The 24074-nt window shown below is 42.4% G+C and overlaps 1 protein-coding gene across 5 annotated transcripts in view; it reads right to left on the reverse strand.

The window, feature by feature from the left end:
* DDX11 (DEAD/H-box helicase 11) overlaps positions 1–24074 on the reverse strand; it is a 226642-nt gene that overhangs the window by 100109 nt on the left and 102459 nt on the right. For all 5 annotated transcript variants that reach the window (XM_073621668.1, XM_073621667.1, XM_073621669.1 and 2 more), the window contains one exon: positions 4340–4427. In XM_073621668.1, coding sequence (XP_073477769.1) covers positions 4340–4427 — 88 coding nt within the window. The remainder of the gene's footprint in view (positions 1–4339; positions 4428–24074) is intronic.

Here is a 24074-nt window from a genome sequence, read left to right on the forward strand (position 1 = left end):
AGTGACCGTGTTGAAACCACTTGCCGCCAGCCCACCTTCAAATGACAGAGGGACTGTGCGGCTCTCGTTCTAGGTGAACGTGATATGATGGTCCACCCGAACAGCCGCGCCCCTGCCAAACTGCTAGGGTACTGCGCGACCCCGATCTCTGACGTGGCTCTTTAACCATGTGATCGGCTGTGTCCAATCACAGCCGGTCACATGTAAATACAGGAAGTGCCGGTAATCGGCTCTCATCACCTCACACAGTGTGCCGTGAGGAGAACCAATTAGCGGAATCTTCTCGCAGGGGGGAACAGGTGATGTAATCAGGGCACTGATCATCAGTGCCCTGATTACAATAAAGCCCAGAAGTTCCACCAATCAATGCCCATGAGTGCCACCAATCAGTGCCCATCCGTGACACAAATCAGTGCCCATTACTGGTGCCAGTCAGTGCTGCCTTTTAGTGCCCATCAGTGCCTGCTCATTAGTGCTGCCCATCTATTCCCATCCGTGCTGCCTATCAGTGCCGCCTATCAGTGCTCCATAATAGTGCCTCCTCATCAGTGCCCATAAGTGCTGCCTCCTCAGTGCACATCAGTGAAGGAGAAAAAATTACTTATTTACAGACAGAAACTAAGAAAAACTTTTTTTTTTTTTTTTTAATTTTCAGTCTTTGTAAATAAATACAAAAAAAAAGCAGTGATTAAATACCACCAAAAGAAATCTGTTTGTGTGAAGAAAATGATTAAAAATTATTTGAGTACAGTGTAGCATGACTGCGCAATTGTCATTCAAAGTGCAAAAGTGCTGAAGGCTGAAAAATGGCCTGGGCAGGAAGGGGGTAAAAGTGCCCTGTATTGAGGTGGTTAAACAGACACTGGCTAAAAAGAAAAAAAAAAAATTACTCCCCCAAAAAAAAAGATTACTACTCCTTACCCAGAGTTTGACAGATGACAATTCCCATTTATACTCTCTTGCACAGCTGGAATGGCCAGAAATTCTTGCACATTCAAGGTCTCTCAGATGCCTGGTTCATCTGCACTCTGTGGTTCCATCTGCTGGCTGCTACATTATTACAGTGCCTTGCAAAAGTATTCATCCCCTTGGCTTTTTACCTATTTTGTTACATTACAGCCTTTAGTTCAATGTTTTTTTGATCTGAATTATATTAGATGGATCAGAACACAATAGTCTAAGTTGGTGAAGTAAAATTAGAAAAATATATACATAAAACTATTTTTCAGAAATAAAAAACTGATAATTGGCATGTGCGTATGTATTCACCCCTTTAAAAAGCTCTAGTGCAACCAATCACCTTCAGAAGTCACATAATTAGTGAAATGATGTCCACCTGTGTGCAATCTAAGTGTCATTACATATACACACCTTTTTGAAAGGCCCCAGAGGCTGCAAGAGGCACCACTAACCAAACACTGCCATGAAGACCAAGGAACTCTTCAAACAAGTAAGGGACAATGTTGTTGAGAAGTACAAGTCAGGGTTAGGTTATAAAAAAATATCCAAATCTTTGATGATCCCTAGGAGTACCATCACATCTATCATAACCAAATGGAAAGAACATGGCACAACAGCAAACCTTCCAAGAGACAGCCGCTCACCAAAACTCACAGACCAGACAAGGAGGGCATTAATCAGAGAGGCAGCACAAAGACCCAAGTTAACCCTGGAGGAGCTGCAGAGTTCCACAGCAGAGACTGGAGTTTCTGTACACAAGATGACAATAAGCCGTACGCTCCATAGAGTTGGGCTTTAGGACAGAGTGGCCAGAAGTAAGTCCTTACTTTAAGCAAAAAACAAAATGGCACGTTTTGAGTTTGCAAACAGGCATGTGGGAGAGTCCCAAAATGTATGGAGGAAGGTGCTCTGTTTGATGAGACTAAAATGGAACTTTTTGGCCATCAAAGAAAAGGCTATGTCTGGCGCAAACCCAACACATTACATCACCCAAAGAACACCATCCCCACAGTGAAACATGGTGGTGGCAGCATCATGCTGTGGGGATGTTTTTCAGCAGTCAGGACTGGGAAACTGGTCAGAGTTGAGGGAAAGATGGATGGTGCTAAATACAGGGATATACTAGAGCAAAACCTGTACCACTCTGTGTGTGATTTGAGGCTAGGATGGAGGTTCACCTTCCAGCAGGACACAGACCCCAAACATACTGCTAAAGCAACACTTGAGTAGTTTAAGGGGAAACATGTAAATGTGTTGGAATGTCCTAGTCAAAGCCCAGACCTCAATCCAATAGAAAATCTGTGTTCAGATTTAAAGATTGCTGTTCACAAGCGCAAACCATCCAACTTGAAGAAGCTGGAGCAGTTTTGCAAGGAGGAATGGTGGTGAGATGTGGCAAGCTCATAGAGACTTATCCAAAGCGACTTGGAGCTGTGATAGCCGCAAAAGGTGGCTCTGCAAAGTATTGACCTTAGGGGGGTGAATAATTATGCAAATTTACTTTTTCTGTTATTTTGTCCTATTTGTTGTTTGCTTCACAATAAAAATAAAAAAAAATCTTCAAAGTTGTGGGCATGTTCTGTAAAATTAAATGATGCAAATCCTCAAACAATCCATGTTAATTCCAAATACTTGTGCAAGGCACTGTAAAGTCATATTAGTGGAGTGGCATAGCAGTAGGCATAGTGGAACCAAAGTGTGCTGTGGTGGACACAGCATCCAACACACCCAAAAGTAGCTGAATACTGAAGATACACTGCTTGTAGTAGCTCTGCAAGGGATTCAAGACAGGAGTCACCAGCCTCTGAACGAAAAGAAAAAAGAGAGCGCACCAGCCTAGTGCATTATCCTTGACAGATTTATTTAATTAATTAAAAGCAAAATAAAAACTACTCACAAAGGTCGAAGAAAAATTCGCATAGCAATGGCGCAGAGGCAATTATTTCAGTGGTAGCAGTTTTCCAGGTCCCAGGAAGGAGGCATACGGACTACTGCTAGCCAGCAGTAGTCCGTATGCCTCCTTCCTGGGACCTGGAAAACTACCACTGAAATAATTGCCTCTGCGCCATTGCTATGCGAATTTTTCTTCGACCTTTGTGAGTAGTTTTTATTTTGCTTTTAATTAAATAAATCTGTCAAGGATAATGCACTAGGCTGGTGCGCTCTCTTTTTTCTTTTCGTTTAGTACTAGGACAATCCCATCCTCTGAGAGCAGCAAGGCCGAAATCCATAGTCCTTCTTGAACCCTTGGGACTTTCTAGCCAACACACCTGTGCGCAAGAGTACTTTTTTGCTTTCTCTTGTCACCAGCCTCTGGACTGGTTTGTTCATCTTCTTTTGAAGAGTGACATTCATGGCAACAGAGTTGCTTTAAAGTCTTGTGTAAACAGAATGAGTTAGAATGAAAAGCTCAATTCTCCCAAAACTAAAACTGTAGTACCGTTATTAACAAGACTCCCAAAATATTGCTGCAGCCTTTTTTATTTACAAAAGTTTTATTTGGAAGTTTTACAGAAGTATAAAACAAAATATCCAATAAGAAGATCCAATGATGCAGATCTATGTTACAATTTCCCCATGAAGAGAGCAATAAAGTGAATTTCCCAGGTCAATAAGAAATCTGACCACTCGGGCAGAGTGAAGAGATGTAGCAATCTGGGTTTGTCAGATATCATCACAGGCTAGGAGCTGTAGAAGAGTCAGCCTGTTTCATGGTTTAATTCATTCTTCACACTTCATAGAACTATACTGCCTGTTTTAGTATAAACCTAGGTTTATTTTTTAGATCAGTATATGCACTGCTGCTACTGAAAAAAAAAAAAAAAAAAAATTATATTATATATAGATATCCACCCCAATGTGTCAATATAAAGTCTCACAATCACACATCACATTCAGATTTGTCTTGCAAATTGGGATATGACTGATAATACATCAACCAGAGACTTCAGGAAACAGAGCTACTCACTTTACAATTGAGGATCTTCTGAAGACCTGCCTGACTTGGTTTACAAAAAGATCAGATTAAAGCCAAACTTCATGAAAACAACTAAAACACAAACGTGAATAAACTTCTAAAGGTTCCGGTTTTACCCATCAAATGATTTGTGTGTCTGTCCATCATGTCCTGATATTTACACAGCTTTGCTACTCACCATATTCAGGTGGATGGTACAACTTACAGTTAAGAAATGTGGGTATTCACCCTACTCTGTACCGATACCTCATAATGTATTGTTTGACATGATTGCAATACATTGTGCATGTATGCCTTCTGAATTGTTTTTTTCTCTTGAATGATGAATTTAAAAAAAAAATATTGGTATGGATTGTCTATTTGTACTTGAAAGCAGTTTATTGGTCATGGAACACCACCTACCATGCTTTTTTTTCTGCATCTCCATGCAGCGATCGTTAATCAGCTGCATCGTACCCAAGCGCCGAACCTCATCATTGACACATGCGTTCTGTAGACACAACAAAGGCAGAGGTGAAATGTATGTCTACTTGTTTTAAAGGATTTACTCTGTACTGACCCATTAATGCTTGGCATCATGACCCTTTTACATTAGGAAAACAAAAACTTGACCTTGTTAGGACAGCCATTACCTGTTATAAACAAGGATCTTCATCAGCACTGGAAGCGATCAATGTCTGACTCCCAGAAGGAATGCTAGTTCCAGGGCAGAACACACCCATCCTGCATCATGCACAATGACTTGTCTGCCCACGAACTAGCAGACTCTGAACTTTGGGCAATGGTGGGTTCCAATGCTGAAAAGGAACCACGGCTATGAGAGTTAACAGCCTAGGTTTTTGGTCACATGACTAGCTGTCATGGGATTCAAGAGTAATGCAGCCCCTGCTACTGGATGGGAACCTTGGCAGGGGCAGCTGATGACTGTCACAGCATCTTCCCTTTAAAAAGAGTATATTTTAATAATGTCACATTTTAAAAGTTAAAGTTGTAAAGTTAGTGAAGATCACATGGCCAAACGCCAAGTCATTTGATCACATGTCTGTCATTGGATCCAAAACAGCAATTTCTACAGTGAAAATATTTCTGATCTTCATAAAAACACTTTAATCCAGTTATGTTGTAAAAAAAAAAAAAAAAAAAAAAAAAAAAAAAAAAGCATGCTTTTTTAAATACAGATACTAGAAGTACATGTCAATAGCATAGCGTTATGTAAACCCAAAAAGGGAAGAATAGCATGGTAAGTTAGTCAGGCCGGAGTGTTCTCAGTCTAATACTGAGAGCATGCTGCCCGGAGATCAAAAAGAATATCATTAAAAAGTTAATTTATTTCAGTAATTCAATTAAAAAAACTCATATATATTATATAGATTCATTACACACAGAGTGATATATTTCAAGCATTTTTTTATTTTATTTTTGATGATTTTGGCTTACAGCTAGTGAAAAGCCAAAATTCAGTATCTCAGAAAATTAGAATACTACATAAGACCAATAAAAAAAAAAAAAAAAAGGATTTTTATTACAGAAATGATGTCTTACTGAAAAGTATGTCCATGTACAGTATAGTATGCACTCAATACAGTACTTGGTCAAGGCTCCTTTTGCATGAATTACTGCATCAATACGGTGTGGCATGAAGGCGATCAGCCTGTGGCACTGCTAAGGTGTTATGGAAGCCCAGGATGCTTTGATAGCGGCCTTCAGCTCATCTGCATTGTTGGGTCTGGTGTCTCATCTTCCTCTTGACAATACCCTACACATTCTCTATGGGGTTTAGGTCAGGCCAGTTTGCTGGCCAATGAAGCACAGTGATACCATGATCATTAAACCAGGTATTGGTATTTTTGGCAGTGTGGGCAGGTGTCAAGTCCTGCTGAATAATGAAATCAGCATCTACAGTGTACATAAAGCTGGTCAGCAGAGGGAAGCATAAAGTGCTCTATAACTTCCTGGTAGAGGGCTGCGCTGACTTTTTACTTGATAAAACACAGTGGACCAACACCAGCAGATGGCATGGCTCCCCAAATCATCACTGACTGTGTAAACTTTACACTGCACCTCATACAACTTCAATTCTGTACCTCTCCACTCTTCCTCCAGACTCTGGGACTTTGATTTCCAAATAAAATGCAAAGTGTACTTTCATCCGAAAAGAGGATTTTGGACCACTGAAGAACAGCCCAGTCCTTTCTATCCTTAACCCAGGTAAGACGCTTCTGATGTTGTCTTTGGTTTAGGAGTGGCAACACAAGGAATGCAACAGCTGTAGCCCATGTCCTGGATACGTCTGCGTGTGGTGGCTCTTGAAGCACTGACACCAGCCGTAGTCCACTCCTTGTGAATCTCCCCCAAATTCTTGAATGGCCTTTGCTTCACAATCCTATCAAGGCTGCGGTTATCCCTGTTGCTTGTGAACCTTTTTCTTTCACACTTTTTCCTTTCACTCAACATTCCATTAATATACTTGGATACAGCACTGAACAGCAAGCTTCTTTAGCAATGACTTGTGGACAACTGTCAATTCAGCAGTTTTCCCCATGATTGTGTAATCTACTGAACCAGACTTAAATGCTCAGGAAAGCTTTACAGGTGTTTTGAGTTAATTAGCGGATTAGAGTGTGACACCATGGTGGGAGATTTTACTAAAACTGGTGCACACAGGGGCGTGGCTTGATGTCAGAGCAAGCGGCTGCTTAGACCTATGGCTCCGGCTCTATACAATCATCCTGAAGGCATCCGGTGTACAATATTCTACCTAAAGGTACCGTGTATTTCCTTATGGTTGTGGGAATATTCCAGCACAGGAATGATGGTAAAATACATGCCACCTGCAACCCAGTCCGTGGCAGAACAATTGGCTAGGTTCTGCAGACAAGATGGCACCAGTCCCTCAACCATGCCTGAAGCCACGCTGCAGCCTTCTGTCTCCTCAGCACAGATCTCTACTCCTGGGGTGAGTGACTATTCCTGCTGCCTTTTCTACCCTGCTTGATCTTCTTTTGCCCCAGGACTCCCCTCCCTGTTCAGAGAACAGCCATGCTTCTGACTAGAGGTCGACCGATATGGGTTTTTCTCTGGCCGATGCCGATATTTAGAAATCGCAGTGGCCGATGGCCGATATGATGCTGATTTTTTTGGGGACGATATATTTGGCCGATTTTTTTTTTTTTTAACCCTTCATCTCATAAAATCTAACAGTTACACCCCTTTCACACTGGGGCGTTTTTCAGGCGCTTTTGGGCTAAAAAAAGCGCCTGTAAAGTGCCTGCAAAACGGCTACCCTGCAGTCTCAGTGTGAAAGCCCGAGTGCTTTCGCACTGAGGCGATGCGCTGGCAGGATGTTAAAAAAGAAGTCTTGCAAGCGGCATCTTTGGAGCAGTGTATACCACTGCTCCACCACTCCTGCCCATTTAACCCCTTCCTCGACTGCTACCTGGGTTATAAGCGCCCCGCTAGCAGCCGAATAGCGCCGCTAAAATGCCACTAAAACTAGCAGCGTTTTACCGTCAACGCATGCCCACTCCAGTGTGAAAGCAGCCCTAAGTAATAAGTGATACAGAAAATTTTTTACATTTAAACATTTATTAAACAAAACAAACCTCCAATCAGTTCACTTGTATGTAGAATTTAGATAACAAAAAAAAAAAAAAACTATATCTTAAATATTAAATACACAAAAATAGGTAATCAAAACTTTTGGACGAAAAAAATGGGCTAACTTTACTGCTTAGTTTTTTGGGTTTTTTTTAATTCATTCGTGTATTTAAAAAAAAAAAAATTGCGTTTGAAAAACCGCTACGCAAATACCGTGTGACATAAAATATTGCAACAACCACCATTTTATTCCCTAGGGTCTCTGCAAAAAAAAAATATATATATAATGTTTGGGGGTTCTAAGTGATTTTCTAGCAGAAAATAGAGGATTTTTACCTGTTAGGCCCCTTTCACACTGGGGCGGTGGGGGCGTCGGCGGTAAAACGGCGCCATTTTTAGCACCGCTTTACCGTAGTTTTTGCAGCGGTATTCGGCTGCTAGCAGTGTGGTTTTAACCCCCGCTGGCGGCCGAAAAAGGGTTAAAACCGCTCGCATAACGCCGCTACAGCCGCGTTATAGCCGCGCTGCCCCATTGATTTCAATGGACAGGAGCGGTTTAGGAGCGGTGAATACACCGCTCCAAAGATGCTGTTTGCAGGAGTTTTTTTTCTCTCCTGCCAGCGCACAGCTTCAGAGTGAAAGCCCTCGGGCTTTCACACTGGAGAAACAGCAGCGGCAGTTTTAGGTCGGTTTGCAGGCGCTATTTTTAGCGCAATAATGCCTGCAAACCGCCCCAGTGTGAAAGGGGCCTAAGCAACAAGTGTCAGAAAAGATTTAGTCTTTAAATGGTTAAACTGAGAACTTCTACACACAGAGTTCAGCTCATTGATAAAAGAACCAAGAAGAGATACAATGTTTCTTCTTATCAGATTTGGCAGGCTGCCCAGAGGAGGAGAGAATTCTCTCCACAGAAAAGTTTGGCAACTTGCATTGACTTCTATTACAGAAGTCATTTGCAAGTCACGCTGAAGTTATAATCGCACAATCTGCCGATGCCGATTAAGTAAAAAACACCAAATATCGGCTGATACATCGGCCGGCCGATATATCGGTCAACCTCTACTTCTGACCCTTCTCTGGCAGAGCCTACACTAGCACAAATCATGCTGACTATACAGGATTGCAAAGCTTCCCTCACAGCCCAAATAGAAACTATCCATATTGATTTTTCCCTGCTAAAACAAGATGTGCAAAACCTGCGGGAGAGAACAGGGGCGGCTGAGTAACACATTAGTTCTCTGGAGGACACTGCGCACCCCTTATCTGCCACAATGCACACTGCCACGTATGAACTGGTGACCCTCAAAGCCAAATTGTATGACCTGGAGAACCGTTCCCGCAGGAATAATCTCCGCTTTTTAGGATTCCCAGAGCACTCTGAGGGATCCCACACTGAATGGTTTCCCCATTTCTGGCTGCATGCTGTCTTTGGGGCTGATGCGCTTTCACATGCCTTTGTTATTAAGTGGGCACATCGCACCCTTCCGCATTCCCCTCCCTCGGGGGCCCCTCCATGCTCCCTGATTGCACGGATCCTCAATTTCCAAAACAAAGTCACTATCCTACATCTTGCTAGGGAAATAGGGCTGCTCAAATTTAATGGCAATAATATATCCATATATCCTGACTTCTCCACTGAGGATCAGCGCCAACATATCTCCTTTGCAGCAGTGAAAGACCGTCTGAGCACTGAAGGCCTGCAATATGCTATGCTCTTCCCTGTAAAGCTGAGAATTATCCATGATGGCGAAACCTAATGCTTTCCTATGAGCCTCTCTGGACTTACTACCTCCCCCATACTAATTAGTAGTGAGGCCAGGGGTTATTTGTAACCTTAACTGCAGATTGTTGGGGGGGTTTTTGTTGCAGGATCCTAGGCTCACTGTATTTGGGATGGTTGAGAAAGGTGGGATGGTTGAGAAGGGTGGCATGGATGGGGTTTTTTCTGGCCCTCCTTACGTTTTTGTTGCTGAGCACGGCTGGATTTTTGGGTTTTTTTCTAGTTTATTTATGTTTATTTCCTTACTTTTCTATCATTAACTTTGCAGGTTCTCATTTGTGCATGTTATGAGCGGTATGATCTGCAACGTCATACTTCTATCCAAGATCCTCATTGTGTCTATTATACCCTGACTGGTTTTCTGTGTCTAAGTCGTTAAAAATAATCTCTTGGAATACTAGAGGTTTGAACTCACCCCAGAAGCGGTCCTTGGTCTTTTCCTTTTTAAAGAAACATAAGCCCCATATTATTTGTCTTCAGGAGACACATCTTACCAATGCGAAATTACTGTCCCTTAAACGGCGCTGGCTGGCTACTTTGTACCATGCCACTCACATTACCTACTCCCGGGGGGGTTTCTATTTTATTAGCAAAGTTCCTCCCGGCAGAGGTTCTGCTGGTCAAAACAGGCTCAGAAGGGAGATGTTATACTCAAACTACGGATTATCTCCGTAGTCTTTACACTAGTTAACGTTTATGTCTCCCCTCCATTTTCCCCAGATCTACTCTCTAAAATTAACCCTTTTATTTTTATCGAGATACCCTGGTCCCTTACTTTACGTGGGGGACTTTAATGCTGTCCTCAACCATGCACTGGACCGCTTGGGGGGTGGTGGCAGATCCTATCCCTCATTTACGGATTGGGCTCAGGTGTATGGTCTCACAGTGGATCAGAGATCTGGCAGTGGAAGCATCCGGATGTATGTCAATATTCACTTACACACCATATCTCGCATAGATATGGCATTTACTACTGATGATACACTTCCTATTGTCTCTACAGTATCTTACCTACCCAGGGGCGTATCTGACCATGCTCCTTTTTCTGTGGACCTCCTCCCGAATTCAAGCCCTGGTCTGAACCCTCAGTGGCTGGAGGATGAGGTGGCGCATGCAAGAAAGGTATTGTAGAATACTAGAGTACAAACCGAGGCACTACTGAACCCTCTACAGCATGGGAGCCCTTAAGGCTGTGCTGAGAGGCACTTTTATGTCAAATTACAGGTGCATTACGTATGAATGCTCAACGGTGTACTGAGGAGTTGGAGGATGCCATGGTGGTAGCAGAAGCCGCTTATGTTGAAAACCCTGATCCCGTGGCTACATAAACATAGAGATTATGAGCTCCGCTTGTTGGATCTTACTATAAAACGCATGCTTTAGGTCACCCAGAAGACATTTGAACATAGTAACAAGGCTGGTCATTTACTTGCCTACCTGACTAGACCTGACCGCACTGCTATAGCTATCCTTTGGATCCTGACCTCTCAAGGTCGGATCAGCGACACCCCTCAGAATATAGTAGAGGCTTTTCTATCTTTTTACAAAGACCTATATGCTACCAGAACTCAATACTCTGAAGGTCAGCTAGAGGAGTATTTGGCACAGGTAGCTCTCCCCGTTTTAGTCAAACCATGACCGCGAGGAGCTGGATGCGCCTCTCTTGAGGAACTCACCCTTGCAATTTCACAGCTGCCGCCACATAAGACACCAGGCCTAGACGGCTGCCCGGCTCAGTGGTATGCCCACTTTCGCCATCTCTTAAGCCCCTTCCGTCTCAATACATATAACAAGGCTCTGGAAGCTGGAATCCCCCCCCTCCCTCTATGTGAGAGGCACTAATTATTGTGATACTAAAACCTTGTAAAGATCCTCTCAAGGGTAATTCCTATCGCCCGATATCCCTTATCATTGTGGATGTAAAGATCCTAGCTAAAGTACTGGCCAACCGTCTTATCCACTAGAGGACCAGCCGCCGCAGTTATACTGTGGCAGGTTGGCTCTCCTGGGCAAATCACCGTAGCTATAAGTCGACCGCTTTAAGACCACGAGGGGGCGAGGCCCCCGCGATCGCTCCTGAGAGAGACAGAACAGAGATCTGTCAATGTAAACAGACAGATCTCCATTCTGTCAGGAAAGAGGAGACAGATCTGTTTTTCATAATAAGTATGAACAATCACTCCCTAGGACACATATTTAACCCCTTGATCGCCCCCTAGTGTTAACCCCCTCCCTGCCAGTGACTTTATACAGTAATTAGTGGCTATTTATAGCACTGATCGCTGTATAAATGTCAATGGTCCCAAAAAAGTGTCAAAAGTGTCCGATCTGTCCGCTGCAATGTCGCAGTCAGAATAAAAATCGCATATCACCACTATTATTAGTAAAAAGAAAAATTATAATAAAAATGCCATAAATAAATCCCCTATTTTGTAGACACTATAACTTTTGGACAAACGAATCAATATAGGCTTATTGCGATTTTTTTTTTTTTTTTACCAATAATATGTAGAAGAATACATATCGTTCTAAACTGAGGAAGAAATGTTTTTTTTTTTTCAAAATTGTGGCTCTTTTTTGTTTATATCGCAAAAAATAAAAACCGCAGAGGTGATCAAATACCACCAAAATAAAGCTCTATTTGTGGGAAAAAAAGGGCGTCTATATTGTTTGGGTACAGCGTTGCAAAACCTCGCAATTGTCAGTTAAAGCAACGCAGTGCCGTATCGCAAAAAATGGCCTGGTCATTAAGGGGGCAAATCCTTCTGGCGCTGAAGTGGTTAATATAGTAGTTGCGAAATTGGTTGGGAGTGACCAGGTGTTTTTTTTACCCGGCCGATCCACTAGGATGAATATTCGTAGACTGTTCCACAATTTGCAATATCCAGATTGCTCCCCCACTCGTGTCCTTGTGTCTTTGGATACATGCAAAGCTTTCGATAGTTAGAGTGGCCCTATCTATTTAGAGTGCTACAGCTATACGGGTTTGGTCCTCGTATCATAGCATGGTTACGACTCCTCTACGCTTCACCATTGGCTCGTATTAGGGTTAACTAATGTTAACTCCCATGTTACTAAAGCCTTCCCGATAACCAGGGGCACTAGGCAGGGGTGTCCTTTATCACCCCTCCTATTTGCCCTAGTTAAGGAACCCCTTGCTATAAGGGTTTGTAGCTCCCCCTTAAATAGAGGCATCCCCATTGATGCTATAGAGGAACTTATTTCTTTATATGCAGATGACACTTTAGTATACCCGGCTGACCCCCATGACTCTTATGCCACATACACAAGGTCGGACTTTACGGCAGACTTTGCCCGGCGGACTTTTCAACTGACTTTACGACGGACTTTCTGAATGAACGGACTTGCCTACACACAATCCACCAAAGTCCGTCGAATTCGTACGTGATGACGTACAACCGGACTAAAACAAGGAAGTTCATAGCCAGCAGCCAATAGCTGCCCTAGCGCGGCTTTTTGGCCGTCGAACTAGCATACAGACGAGCGGACTTTTCGACCGGACTCGATTTCGACGAATTGATTTAAAACATGTTTCAAATCTAAGTCCGTCCAACTTTTGAGAAAACAAAGTCCGCTGGAGCCCACACACGATCGAATTGTCTGACGAAATCCCGTCCGCCGGGCAAAGTCTGCCGTAAAGTCCGATCGTGTGTACGCGGCATTAAAAAACATCTGAAATTAACATCTTTAGAGAAATTTCTGGGTTCCGGGTGAACTGGGACAAGTCCATCCTTTTTCCTTTAGATTAAACTTCCTTTAGATATTGTAAGCTCTAAGGAGCAGGGCCCTCTGATTCCTACTGTATCAAATTGTATTGTATTTGTACTGTCTACCCTCAAGTTGTAAAGCGCTACGTAAACTGTTGGCGCTATATAAATCCTGTATAATAATAATAATAATATTTGGGTATTATAGTTCAACTACCTTTATCTTTGTATATTACTAACACAATTTGTGTCGCAGGCACAAGTAAAAATGGATCTACCCCTGGATCTCATGGGAAGGGCCAATGTCATTAAAATGATTCATCTACCCAAACTGCTTTATGTTATGGCCAATTCCAAACATATTGATACAATGTGTATATGGGAAATGCTGCGCTATATGGATGTTAGCATAAGTGCCTTGATGCAATGACACTAAATAAAAAATGTGTTGACGTGCAAACAAAGTTATCTGTGACAGTCCCCGAGGAAGATACGATTTATCCCTGTATCCACACATGTTGGGGAGGGGACAGGACGGAGCAGGAGACAGCTGATCTGTCTAATAACGGAGACACTATTTCGCCTTTTTGGCATTTTGTTTGGCTTTCTATAGAGTGGTGCCTTGAAGCACCAAGCAAATGTGAGTACCCTGACAGAGGGGTTATGGTTTATTAATAAAATCATTTTATTAAACGGTATCACACTATCAAGTCCCTTTATGTTTTGCATGAGTGTGGAAGCAGCAGAACTGAGCAGCCCAGGACGCCATCACTGACACTGAACCTAGGGGTGCTTCACAAGCGTGGTTTGACTGAACTTAATTGTGAGGCCACACGCTCTAAGGTGAGCGTACACACATAAGGGGGTAGCACTTGAGTGAACACAAGAACACAAGTTTTTTTATCACCAGTACAAGCTGTGAATATTTTTTGGAATGGACTTCAATATTTAATGATTTTACTATTTATATGAAATTTTGACATTTTATTGTGTGTGCACTTAGCACTTTTGATCACTGGATCACTTTAAATATATATATATATTTTTGCATGTATTTGGATCACTATATTTGATACACAAAGTTTTTGATTTTATTTTGTATGATTTTTTTGGAGTTTGCACGAAAACACTTTATATATCTATTCTACCAGCACGGAGGCTCTTTATACATTTCAACACATATGTGGATTATAAGGTTTGTGATGCTGTGATCACATGCTCTATGGTAAAAAGACTTTGTTTGCACGTCAACACATTTTTTATTTAGTGTCATTGCATCAAGACACTTATGCCTACATCCAGAAATCGCAGCATTTCCCCTATAAATATTGCATTTGCACAGTCGTATGGGACGTGATCAGTGCTAGCAGCTGTCCTGATAGGAGGCGTTACATATTTACAGATTTTAGGTAGTTTGCAAGATTTCTTGGTTTTAGATATTGATACAATATGCACTGCGTTCCTATAGAATGGTTGACCTCTTAGAGTAGCACTTGAAATACTAAAGACTCTCGTCCCATTTGACAAGCCTGGCTTTTCCTAATTTCTGTCTATATTACCTGGCTTCCCAACTGGTTCATATTCAACTGGCTGCATCCAACTTCTAATAATACCTGTACCACTACGGAGGGGGCTTTCGCCTCTTCATTAGAAATCCTCCACAATGTAATCTATAGAGGTTGTGTACTGAACCGTCCGGGTACGTTAATCATACGCACCTCTCTCTCCCTATTTCAATCTGTAGTCGCAAAGATCTCCAAAGACTCTTGGTTAACATCCCCCAATAATCACTTGCGGTTTAACCCTACCCTTAACCACTTAAAGCGGGGGGTTCACCCACACCGCCAAAAAAAAAAAATATTAAAAGCCAGCAGCTACAAATACTGCAGCTGCTGACTTTTAATACATGGCCACTTACCTGTCCCAGGGTCCAGCGATGTCGGCAGGGGACGCCGAGAACCCGCTCGGTTCTCGGCAGCTGCCGCCGCCATCCTAGGTGAGGGAATGAGGAAGTGAAGCGTTGCGGCTTCACTTCCCGGTTCCCTACTGCGCATGCGCGAGTCGCGCTGCGCGTCCCTAGTGGTCCCCGCTCTCTCCTGGGAGCTGTGAGTTCCCAGGAGACAGCGCGGTGGGGACGGGAAGAGGCGTAGACTCCCATGGGAGTCTATGCCGGAAGTGGGTGCAAATACCTGTCTTAGACAGGTATCTGCACCCCCCTCCCCCCTGAAAGGTGCCAAATGTGACACCGGAGGGGGGGAGGGTTTCGAAAAGCGGAAGTTCCATTTTTGTGTGGAATTCCGCTTTAAGGACCGAGCCTCTTTCTGAAATTTGGTGTTTACAAGTTAAAAACAGGTTTTTTGCTAGAAAATTACTTAGAACCCCCAAACATTATATATTTTTTTTCTAACACCCTAGAGAATAAAATGGCGGTCATTGCAATACTTTCTGTCACACCGTAATTACGCAGTGCTTATACGAGCACACTTTTTTTTAGGAAAAAATACACTTTTTTAAATTAAAAAAAAATAAGACAACAGTAGTAAGCCCAATTTTTTTCATCTTGTGAAAGATAATGTTACGCTGAGTAAATTGATACCCAACATGTCATGCGCCCGCTCGTGGAATGGCGACAAACTTTTACTCTTAAAAACCTCCATAGGCGACGTTTAAAAAATTCTACAGGTTGCATGTTTTGAGTTACAGAGGAGGTCTAGGGCTAGAATTATTGCTCTTGCTCTACCGATCGCGGCGATACCTTCCATATGTGGTTTGAACACCGTTTTCATTTGTGGGCGCTGCTCATGTATGCGTTCGTGTTCGCTTCTGTGCGCGAGCTCGGCAGGACAGGTGCGTTAAAATTTTTTTTATTTTTATTTGATTTATTTTACCTTTCTATTTTGACACTGTTCTTGTAAAAAAAAAAAAAAATTGTGTCACTTTTATTCCTATTACAAGGAATGTAAACATCCCTTGTAATAGAAAAAAAAGCATGACAGGACCTCTTAAATATGAGATCAAAAAAGACCTCAGATCTCATATTTACACTAAAATGCAAAAAAAAAAAAAAAATTAAAATAAATTAAATGTAATTTTAAAAAAAAGTCTCTTTAACCACTTGACCACTGGGCACTTAAACCCCCTTAATAACCAGACCAATTTTCAGCTTTTGGTGCTCTCACATTTTGAATGACAATTACTCAGTCATGCAACACTGTATCTATATGAAATTTTTGTCCTTTTTTTCACACAAATAGAGCTTTCTTTTGGTGGTATTTAATCACCGCTGGGTTCTTTATTTTTTGCGCTATAAAAGAAAAAAGACCGAAAAATCTGTAAAAAAATACATTTTTCTTCGTTTCTGTTATAAAATTTTGAAAATTAGTAATTTTTCTTCATATATTTTGGCCAAAATTTATACCGCTACAGATCTTTGGTAAAAATAACCCAAATTAGTGTATATTATTTGGTCTTTGTGAAAGTTATAGCGTCCACAAGCTATGGTGCCAATATCTGAAAATTGATCACATCTGAAGTACTGATGGCCTATCTCATTTCTTGAGACCCTAACATGCCAGAAAAGTACAAATACCCCCCAAATGACCCCTTTTTCGAAAGAAGACATTCCAAGGTATTTACAAAGATGCATGGTGAGTTTTTTGAAGTTGTCATTTTTTCCCACAATTCTTTGCAAAATCAAGTTTTTTTTTTTTTCGTTTTTTTTTTTTTCACAAAATTGTCATATTAGCAGGTTATTTCTCACACACAGCATATGCATACCACAAATTACACCCCAAAACACATTCTACTATTACTCCCGAGTACGGCAATACCACATGTGTGAGACTTTTACACAGCGTGGCCACATACAGAGGCCCAACATGCAGGGAAGCACCTTCAGGTGTTCTGGAGCACCCAGGCCAATTCTGACATTTCTCTCCTACATGTAAAAATCATCATTTATTTGCTAGAAAATTACATAGAACCCCAAAACATTATATATGTTTTTTTTTAGCAAAGACCCTAGAGAATACAATAGCGGTCATTGCAACTTTTTATCTCGCATGATATTTGCGCAGCAATTTTTCGAACGCATTTTTTTTGGAAAAAAAACAGTTTTTTGCTTAAAAAAAAAAACAAAACAGTAAAGTTAGCCCAATGTTTTTGCATAATATGAAAGATGAAGTTACACCGAGTAAATAGATACCTAACATGTCACCTTTCAAAATTTCACACGCTTGTGGAATGGCGCCAAACTTCACTACTTAAAAATCCCCATAGGCGACGCTTTAAATTTTTTTACTGGTTACAAATTTTGAGTTACAGAGGAGGTCTAGAGCCAAAATTATTGCTCTCGCTCTACCGATTGCAGCCATATCTCACATGTGTGGTTTGAACACCGTTTTCATATGTGGGCGGGACTTACGTATGCGTTCGCTTCTGCATGCGAGCACACGGACAGGGGCGCTTTAAAATTTTTTTTTTTTTTTTGTTTATTTTTATTTATTTTAGTTTGACACTTTTTTCCCCAAAAAATTTTTTTTGATCACTTTTATTCCTATTACAAGGAATGTAAACATCCCTTGTAATAGGAATATGGCATGACAGGTCCTCTTTACAGTGAGATATGGGGTCAATAAGACCCCACATCTCACCTCTAGGCTGTGCCTGAAATAAAGAAAAAAAAAAAAAAAAAAAGATCCTGGCTTTGATCGTAGCGGTGAGTCGGTAGAAGCACCGGAGGGCGGCGGGAGGGGGGGACATCCCCTCTCGCCTCCCGTAAGAACGATCAAGCAGTGTAACAGCCGCTATGATCGTTCTTATGGTGTAGGGAATCGCCGGCTGAAAAAGCTGATATCTGAATGATGCCTGTAGCTGCACCCATCATTCAGATATCCCCGCACAAAGTCAAGGACGTCGTATGACGGAAGGCGGGAAGTGATTAAAATGCTTTTTTTTTTTTAACACAAAGTTGTCCATTTATACAATATTTCTAACACATAGCATGTACATACCAAAAATGACACCCCAGAATAGATTCTCCTACTCCTCCTGAGTACGGCGATACCACATGTGTGAGACTTCCACAGCCTGGCCACATACAGAGGCTGGGTATGGCTGAGCATGGCTGAGCATGGCTGGGTATTGCAGAGTATCGCCGAGTATGACTGGGTATGGCAGAGTATGGCTGGGTATCACCGAGTATTGCAGAGTATGGCTGGGTATTGCAGAGTATGGCTGGGTATGGCAGAGTATTGCGGGTTATGGCAGAGTATTGCAGATTTTTGCGGGGTATTGCAGAGCATGGCTGGGTATTGTGGGGTATTGCAGAGTATTGCGGGATATTTCGGGGTATTGCAGGGTATGGCAAAGTATTGCGAGGTATTTCGGGGCATTGCAGGGTATGGCAGAGTATTGCGGGGTATTTCGGGGCATTGCAGGGTATGGCAGAGTATTGCGGGGTATTTCGGAGCATTGCAGGGTATGGCAGAGTATTGCGGGGTATTTCGGGGCATTGCAGGGTATGGCAGAGTATTGTGGGGCATTGCAGAGCAGTGAGGGATGGCTGAGCATGGATGGCCGGATGTCTCTGTGCAGCGCTGTGGGCACTACAGATGCAGCCCACAACGCTGCAGCCATCCATCCATCCCCCTCTCTCCGCTCACAGTGTACCGATCAGTAAACAGGAGGGGAGGAGAGGAACCGGCGTCATCAGATGACGCCGGCTTGTTTACATGTGACGCGATCAGTGGTCATTTACCGGGATCCGTGATGCGGATGCTCTCGAGTGCGCGCCCTAGGGGGCGCGCGAGAGCCGAATTCTGGGAGGACGTCCCTGGACGCCCTCCCAGAGTTAAACAACCGCCCTGTAGCCGTCATTTGGCTATGGGCCGGTTAAGTGGTTAAGAGCTATGGTCGGAAGTGACGTTTTGACGTCGCTTCCGCCCTGCATACCTGCAATGGTATGGAGACGGGTGGGGGCCATCTTCCTCTCACTCGTCTCCGAGAGGACCCGATTGCCTCCGCCGCTACCGACGGCTCCGGTAAGTGGCGGGGGGGTGGACACCTCTCCCGACACCAGTAAAACTGATCTTGCGGCGAATCCGCCACAGAGATCACTTTTATCTGAAACCGGACAGCTCACTGAAGAAGAGGATACCGGGGTTATGGTAGCTAGATGCTGCCATAACAATGATATCGCTCTTCAAAGTGCCGACGTATATCAGTGTGAGCCGATCCGGAAGTGGTTAAGGAGTTATATTCCCGATCCCTTAAGGTGATCCTCTAAAGGGGTTAAATATTTATGCCACATTTATACTCCACAGAGTTTTAAAGTGACTGTAAGGGTTTGTTTTTTTTTTTTCAAATAACAAACATATACTTACCTCCACTGTGCAGCTCTTTTGCACAGAGTGGCCCCAAACTTCGTCTTCTGGGGTCCCCTGGCAGCTTTCGTGGCTCCTCCCCACATCAGATAACCCCCTAAGAGAAGCACTCTCTCTAGGGGGTTACCTTGTGGGCACGCTCCCAAGTCCAGCATTCGGCGTCCGTAGCCGCCAAATGTATGACTCGGCCCTGCCCCCCCGCATCATTGTTTTTTATTCATAGCAGCGGGAGCCAATGGCTGCGCTGCTATCAATCTATCCAATCAAGAGCAGAGAACCCCGGGCAGAGAGACAGTGTGTCCCCGCCGGGTCAAGTTCCAGGGCTCAGGTAAGTAACATGGGGGGGGGCTGGGGGGCCAGTCACTGCCAGGTGTTTTTTCACCTTAATGCATAGGCTGCATTAAGGTGAAAAAACACGAGGGTTTACAACCCCTTTAATTCTTTTTATCAAATGCATGTAGACTTTGACTTGCCACGTACCTATTTATGTTACCATTATCAGCTTAGACATGCTAGACATGTGCAATTCGGCTTCTTAGATAACCCTATCCAGATGCCAGCCCTGGAAAAATTAAGAAATCCAGACCCTACAAAGCTTAGCTCCACTTATTACTCTGCCCTCATAGCGGACACTAACCCTAGATTTCGGGCTGCTTAGGTAAAATGGGCTTTCCTGGATATACCATTTATGGAGGAGGACTGGTCTGAGTTTAGTGACACGTTTATGACCTCTCATTTCCTCCAGAGACCGGGTTATTTAGCCTAAGGTCTTCCACCACTCTAGCCTTACTCCTGCTAGAATGTATAAAATGGGGTGGTCTCCCTCAGCTGAGTGTTTCAGGGGATGCAGTCAAACTGCTGATTTCCTACATTGTTTTTGGACCTGTCCCATAGTTCAGGATTTCTGGGTGAACATAGGCTCCTTTATATCTTCAGCGGTGGGTCTCCCAAATATTGTTCATCCCAAAAACTGTCCTTTGGGCATCTTTGGCGACCTATCTCTTCCCAGACCAAGAGACTGCTTCGTATCCTTTACTTTTTTGGAAGGAAGTCCCTTTTACTGACATGGAAGGGATCAGTGAGCCCAACACAAACCCTATGGCTAAAATTGGTCAATGACTCTTTGCCCCCATATAAGTTCACTTTTGATATTCGAAAGAGAAGTAAAATATTTTTATAAAATATGGGGTAGATGGTTGGCCAGTCCCCTAACTATCTCCTGTACCACCATGATTGGATGTACTACTGTGCATTTATGCTGATAAGATATCCCGCATTAATACATGTTCTATTAGACTGAGTTAAGTTGTATAGAACCCTGTTACATTGCATGATTAATAACCACGAGATGTGTGTCACAATTGTCAAAATTATGTTTATTTTGTATGTACACAGTTTTTTTTATGTACATTAGGTTAGGTATATGGGTTTTTTTTTATGTGTGTTTGTCCCTTAAAAATGCAATAAATATATCTTTAAAACAAAAAACTGGCGCACACAGAATCTGGTGCAGTTATACAAAGTACAACTTCTACTTCAGCTTGTTAAATTAAGCTTTGAAAATAAAACCTAGAAGCTGATTGGCTACTTTGCACAGCTGCACCAAATTCTGTGTGCATTGGTTTTAGTAAATCTATTGACCTTTTTCACAATATTCTAATTTTCTGAGATACAGAATTTGGGGTTTTCCCTAGCTGTAAGCCATAATCATCAAAATTAAAAGAAATAAATACTTGAAATATATCACTCTGTGTGTAATTAATCTATGTAATATGGAGTTTTACTGTTTTATTAGAATTACTGAAATAACGCTCCAAAACAAAACGTCAGAGCTCAGTGGGTAACATTAGAAGGACATGGCACTGGCAGAAACCATGGATGGCAGGCAATGGGTTAAGCAAACTATTCCTTATAAGTAATGATGGTGAATCAGGACAAGTTTAATGAATAATCATCATGACATTAAAACCAAAAATCTGCATACATGTAATGTATTAAAAAGGGTAAGATTAAATGAGCCTACGGTGTCACTGGAGGTTCCCGGAGCAATGAGGAGCTACCGATGTCCAACGGTGAAACAGTGTAGCTTGGAGGGCACCAATAATCCCTCTACACTGAGGGTCCTGAACCGAACGGTGGACATGCTGGCCGGTGTGGTCTGGATGGCGTGCTGGTGGAGGAAGTTGGTAGCAACGGCTGCGGTCAGAGTGCCGGACCGCTTTCCACAAGGCAGCTTGCTATGCAGGCTGACATAAAGATGGATGTGGAGGGAAAAGGTGCAGACCGTCGGCACTAGTGGGTCATATTGGGCCAGTTTGGACCAATGTAACTACGCATAGCTTATATATGTGGGATCCCTTTAGAAACTGATAAGCACTGTAGTGGACACTGCAATTATGTAAATCTCCACCACTAGCTTCTGGGTCCCGTGCTGAGTGGCTGCCCTGCTGCACTGTGGACACAGGATATCTCCTGCTCTATCAATTTTTAAATGGAGGCACTGGTTGCCAGGCTGGGTGGAGATTGGTCCTATACCAGACAGCATGTGGAATTGGGTGACACCAAAGGCTTCCAGATGAATGCAAGAATGAGGTTAGGACAGATCATCAGTCAATGTGACCACAGGTCACAATTCAGCTTCACAGGATTAGCAACGTAGGAGCAATCCACGTCTGTAGACCTATAAAAGGTAACAGATAAGATTTACAAAGATCCTGAGATTATGATTTTTCCTTACGTACCACATTAAGGGTTCATATTTATAAAGCAGTGGATTTGAATTTCAACAAACATTCGAGGGTAGTGAATCAGTCATGTAAATTTCACTCATAAAAAATGTTTCGTGAATGTCAGATTTACAGCTTTATTGAAGTGGTTGCAAACCTCAGACATGAAAAATGAACAAAGCATATCCCTCGATAGTGTATACCTGTTTAAATTAAAAGCATGAAGTGTAATTTCTGTCTGCTGAAGCGTTCCTCTGCTATCAGCATGAAAAACAAGTTTTTCTGACACAGAGAAAAATGGTGACAGAGGAGGGACCTCCAGCAGATTGACAGCCTCAGCTCTATGCCTGTGTGATGTGTGAAGGGGGTGTGTCCCTCCCCTCCAATCAGCTATCAGAGGTCTCCAAAAATGTGCCTTCAGCTCTGCCCCCTTTTTTCTAAACTCTCAGACAAACTTATGAATTCAGCACTTTGAACGGATGTAGATTAGAGAAGATTGCAGATAGACAGATACAACTTTTTTAGGAAGATTTGTTTTATCTCTGCGCATACCTGAGGATAACACCTTTATTGGGTATATGTAAGGGTTTACAACCACTTTAATGTGCCCCGAAAAGTGTTTTCAATAAATAGACAAAACAAAAAAAAGAGTGGGTTTTATTCTTGTGACCAGAGTCCCTTATTAATTCCCCTCACATTGTGCTATACTCTGACAAAAACAAGCTGTTCATTTTCCATCCTGCAGAAAATCTAACCTCTGCTTCTCCTTCAACCATAATAATCTTTTGTCCTCGGATGCTCAGAGCATTCAATTTAAGAGTATAGCTATTAATAGAGCTGTGTGCACCATTTCATATATTACAGGGGAGGTGATATTCACTGGTGATGGAGCAGCAATGCCAAATGGGACTTCTTTACTGAGCCAAAGCCCTATCTCTTCACATCCTGCCCAGAATGGGGACATTATGTAAAAATGTGCCAGGCAGGCGGCATGGGTGACAGAGTCTCACAGGGAGATCCATCACTCTGTCTCACTGAAACTGTCAGCACTTTATAAGTTTCATCAACAAACCGCAACCTAAAAAACATAATGTCCTTAGCAGCTAAACTTTACTGGGTTTTTTTTTTTCGGTCATTGGGAGACAACCTGTCAGTTGCTCAGTTCAGCCTTGACAGCTCCACAAAAGACTAAGCAAACATATATAAAAAAGAAACAAAGTGATAGTACCCTGAAAGTAGAATTATAAGAGGGATTGCACAAACCATTCTGAGAATAAATGAGAGTAAATGTTCTCATTTTTGTAGGTCATGGTATAGCTTGTAGAGGTTTGTCACATTCTGCTGGACATTGTTAAAGACATTACATAGCTTACCCAGATCACTTCTACAGTTACAATGAGTGATAGGAATATACCTTAGCATTTTTATCCTGTCAGATAGCAAAGGCACCTTAATCCAATCACCATGGCCTGTATCAAGGCAGATGTTGATTGTCCAAGAACAGGATGAGAAGTGTGAAGTTTGTGGAACATGTCATTATGATCAATTTCTGTAACTCCTGAACGACATGGTAAGCCTATCAGGGCTGAGTGACAGTTGCAATTGTGATGGTACACTTCCGGCTTTCAGCCTATCGGCTCCAAATACACACAATAATAATGTGGCAATCATTTTGTTTATTGGAACTATTTATTTTGACTTTGCCCTTGAGACACAAACTGGACTATTTGGATACTCGATCAGAAAATTGTATGAAAAACACCGCTTCTTTAGAAGTAATCATACAATAATCTGATCTTTAGTACACAGCTTTCGAGAGCCGATCACGGCGGGTTATTTCATAGTATACGATTGGATAAGCGCAAAAAATTTTCTCAAACTATACCAGACCAATCGAAAATACAATACAAACACATTACATTA

The sequence above is a fragment of the Aquarana catesbeiana genome, linkage group LG03 (assembly GCF_042186555.1).
Source record: "Aquarana catesbeiana isolate 2022-GZ linkage group LG03, ASM4218655v1, whole genome shotgun sequence".
NCBI classification, from domain to species: Eukaryota; Metazoa; Chordata; class Amphibia; order Anura; family Ranidae; genus Aquarana; species Aquarana catesbeiana.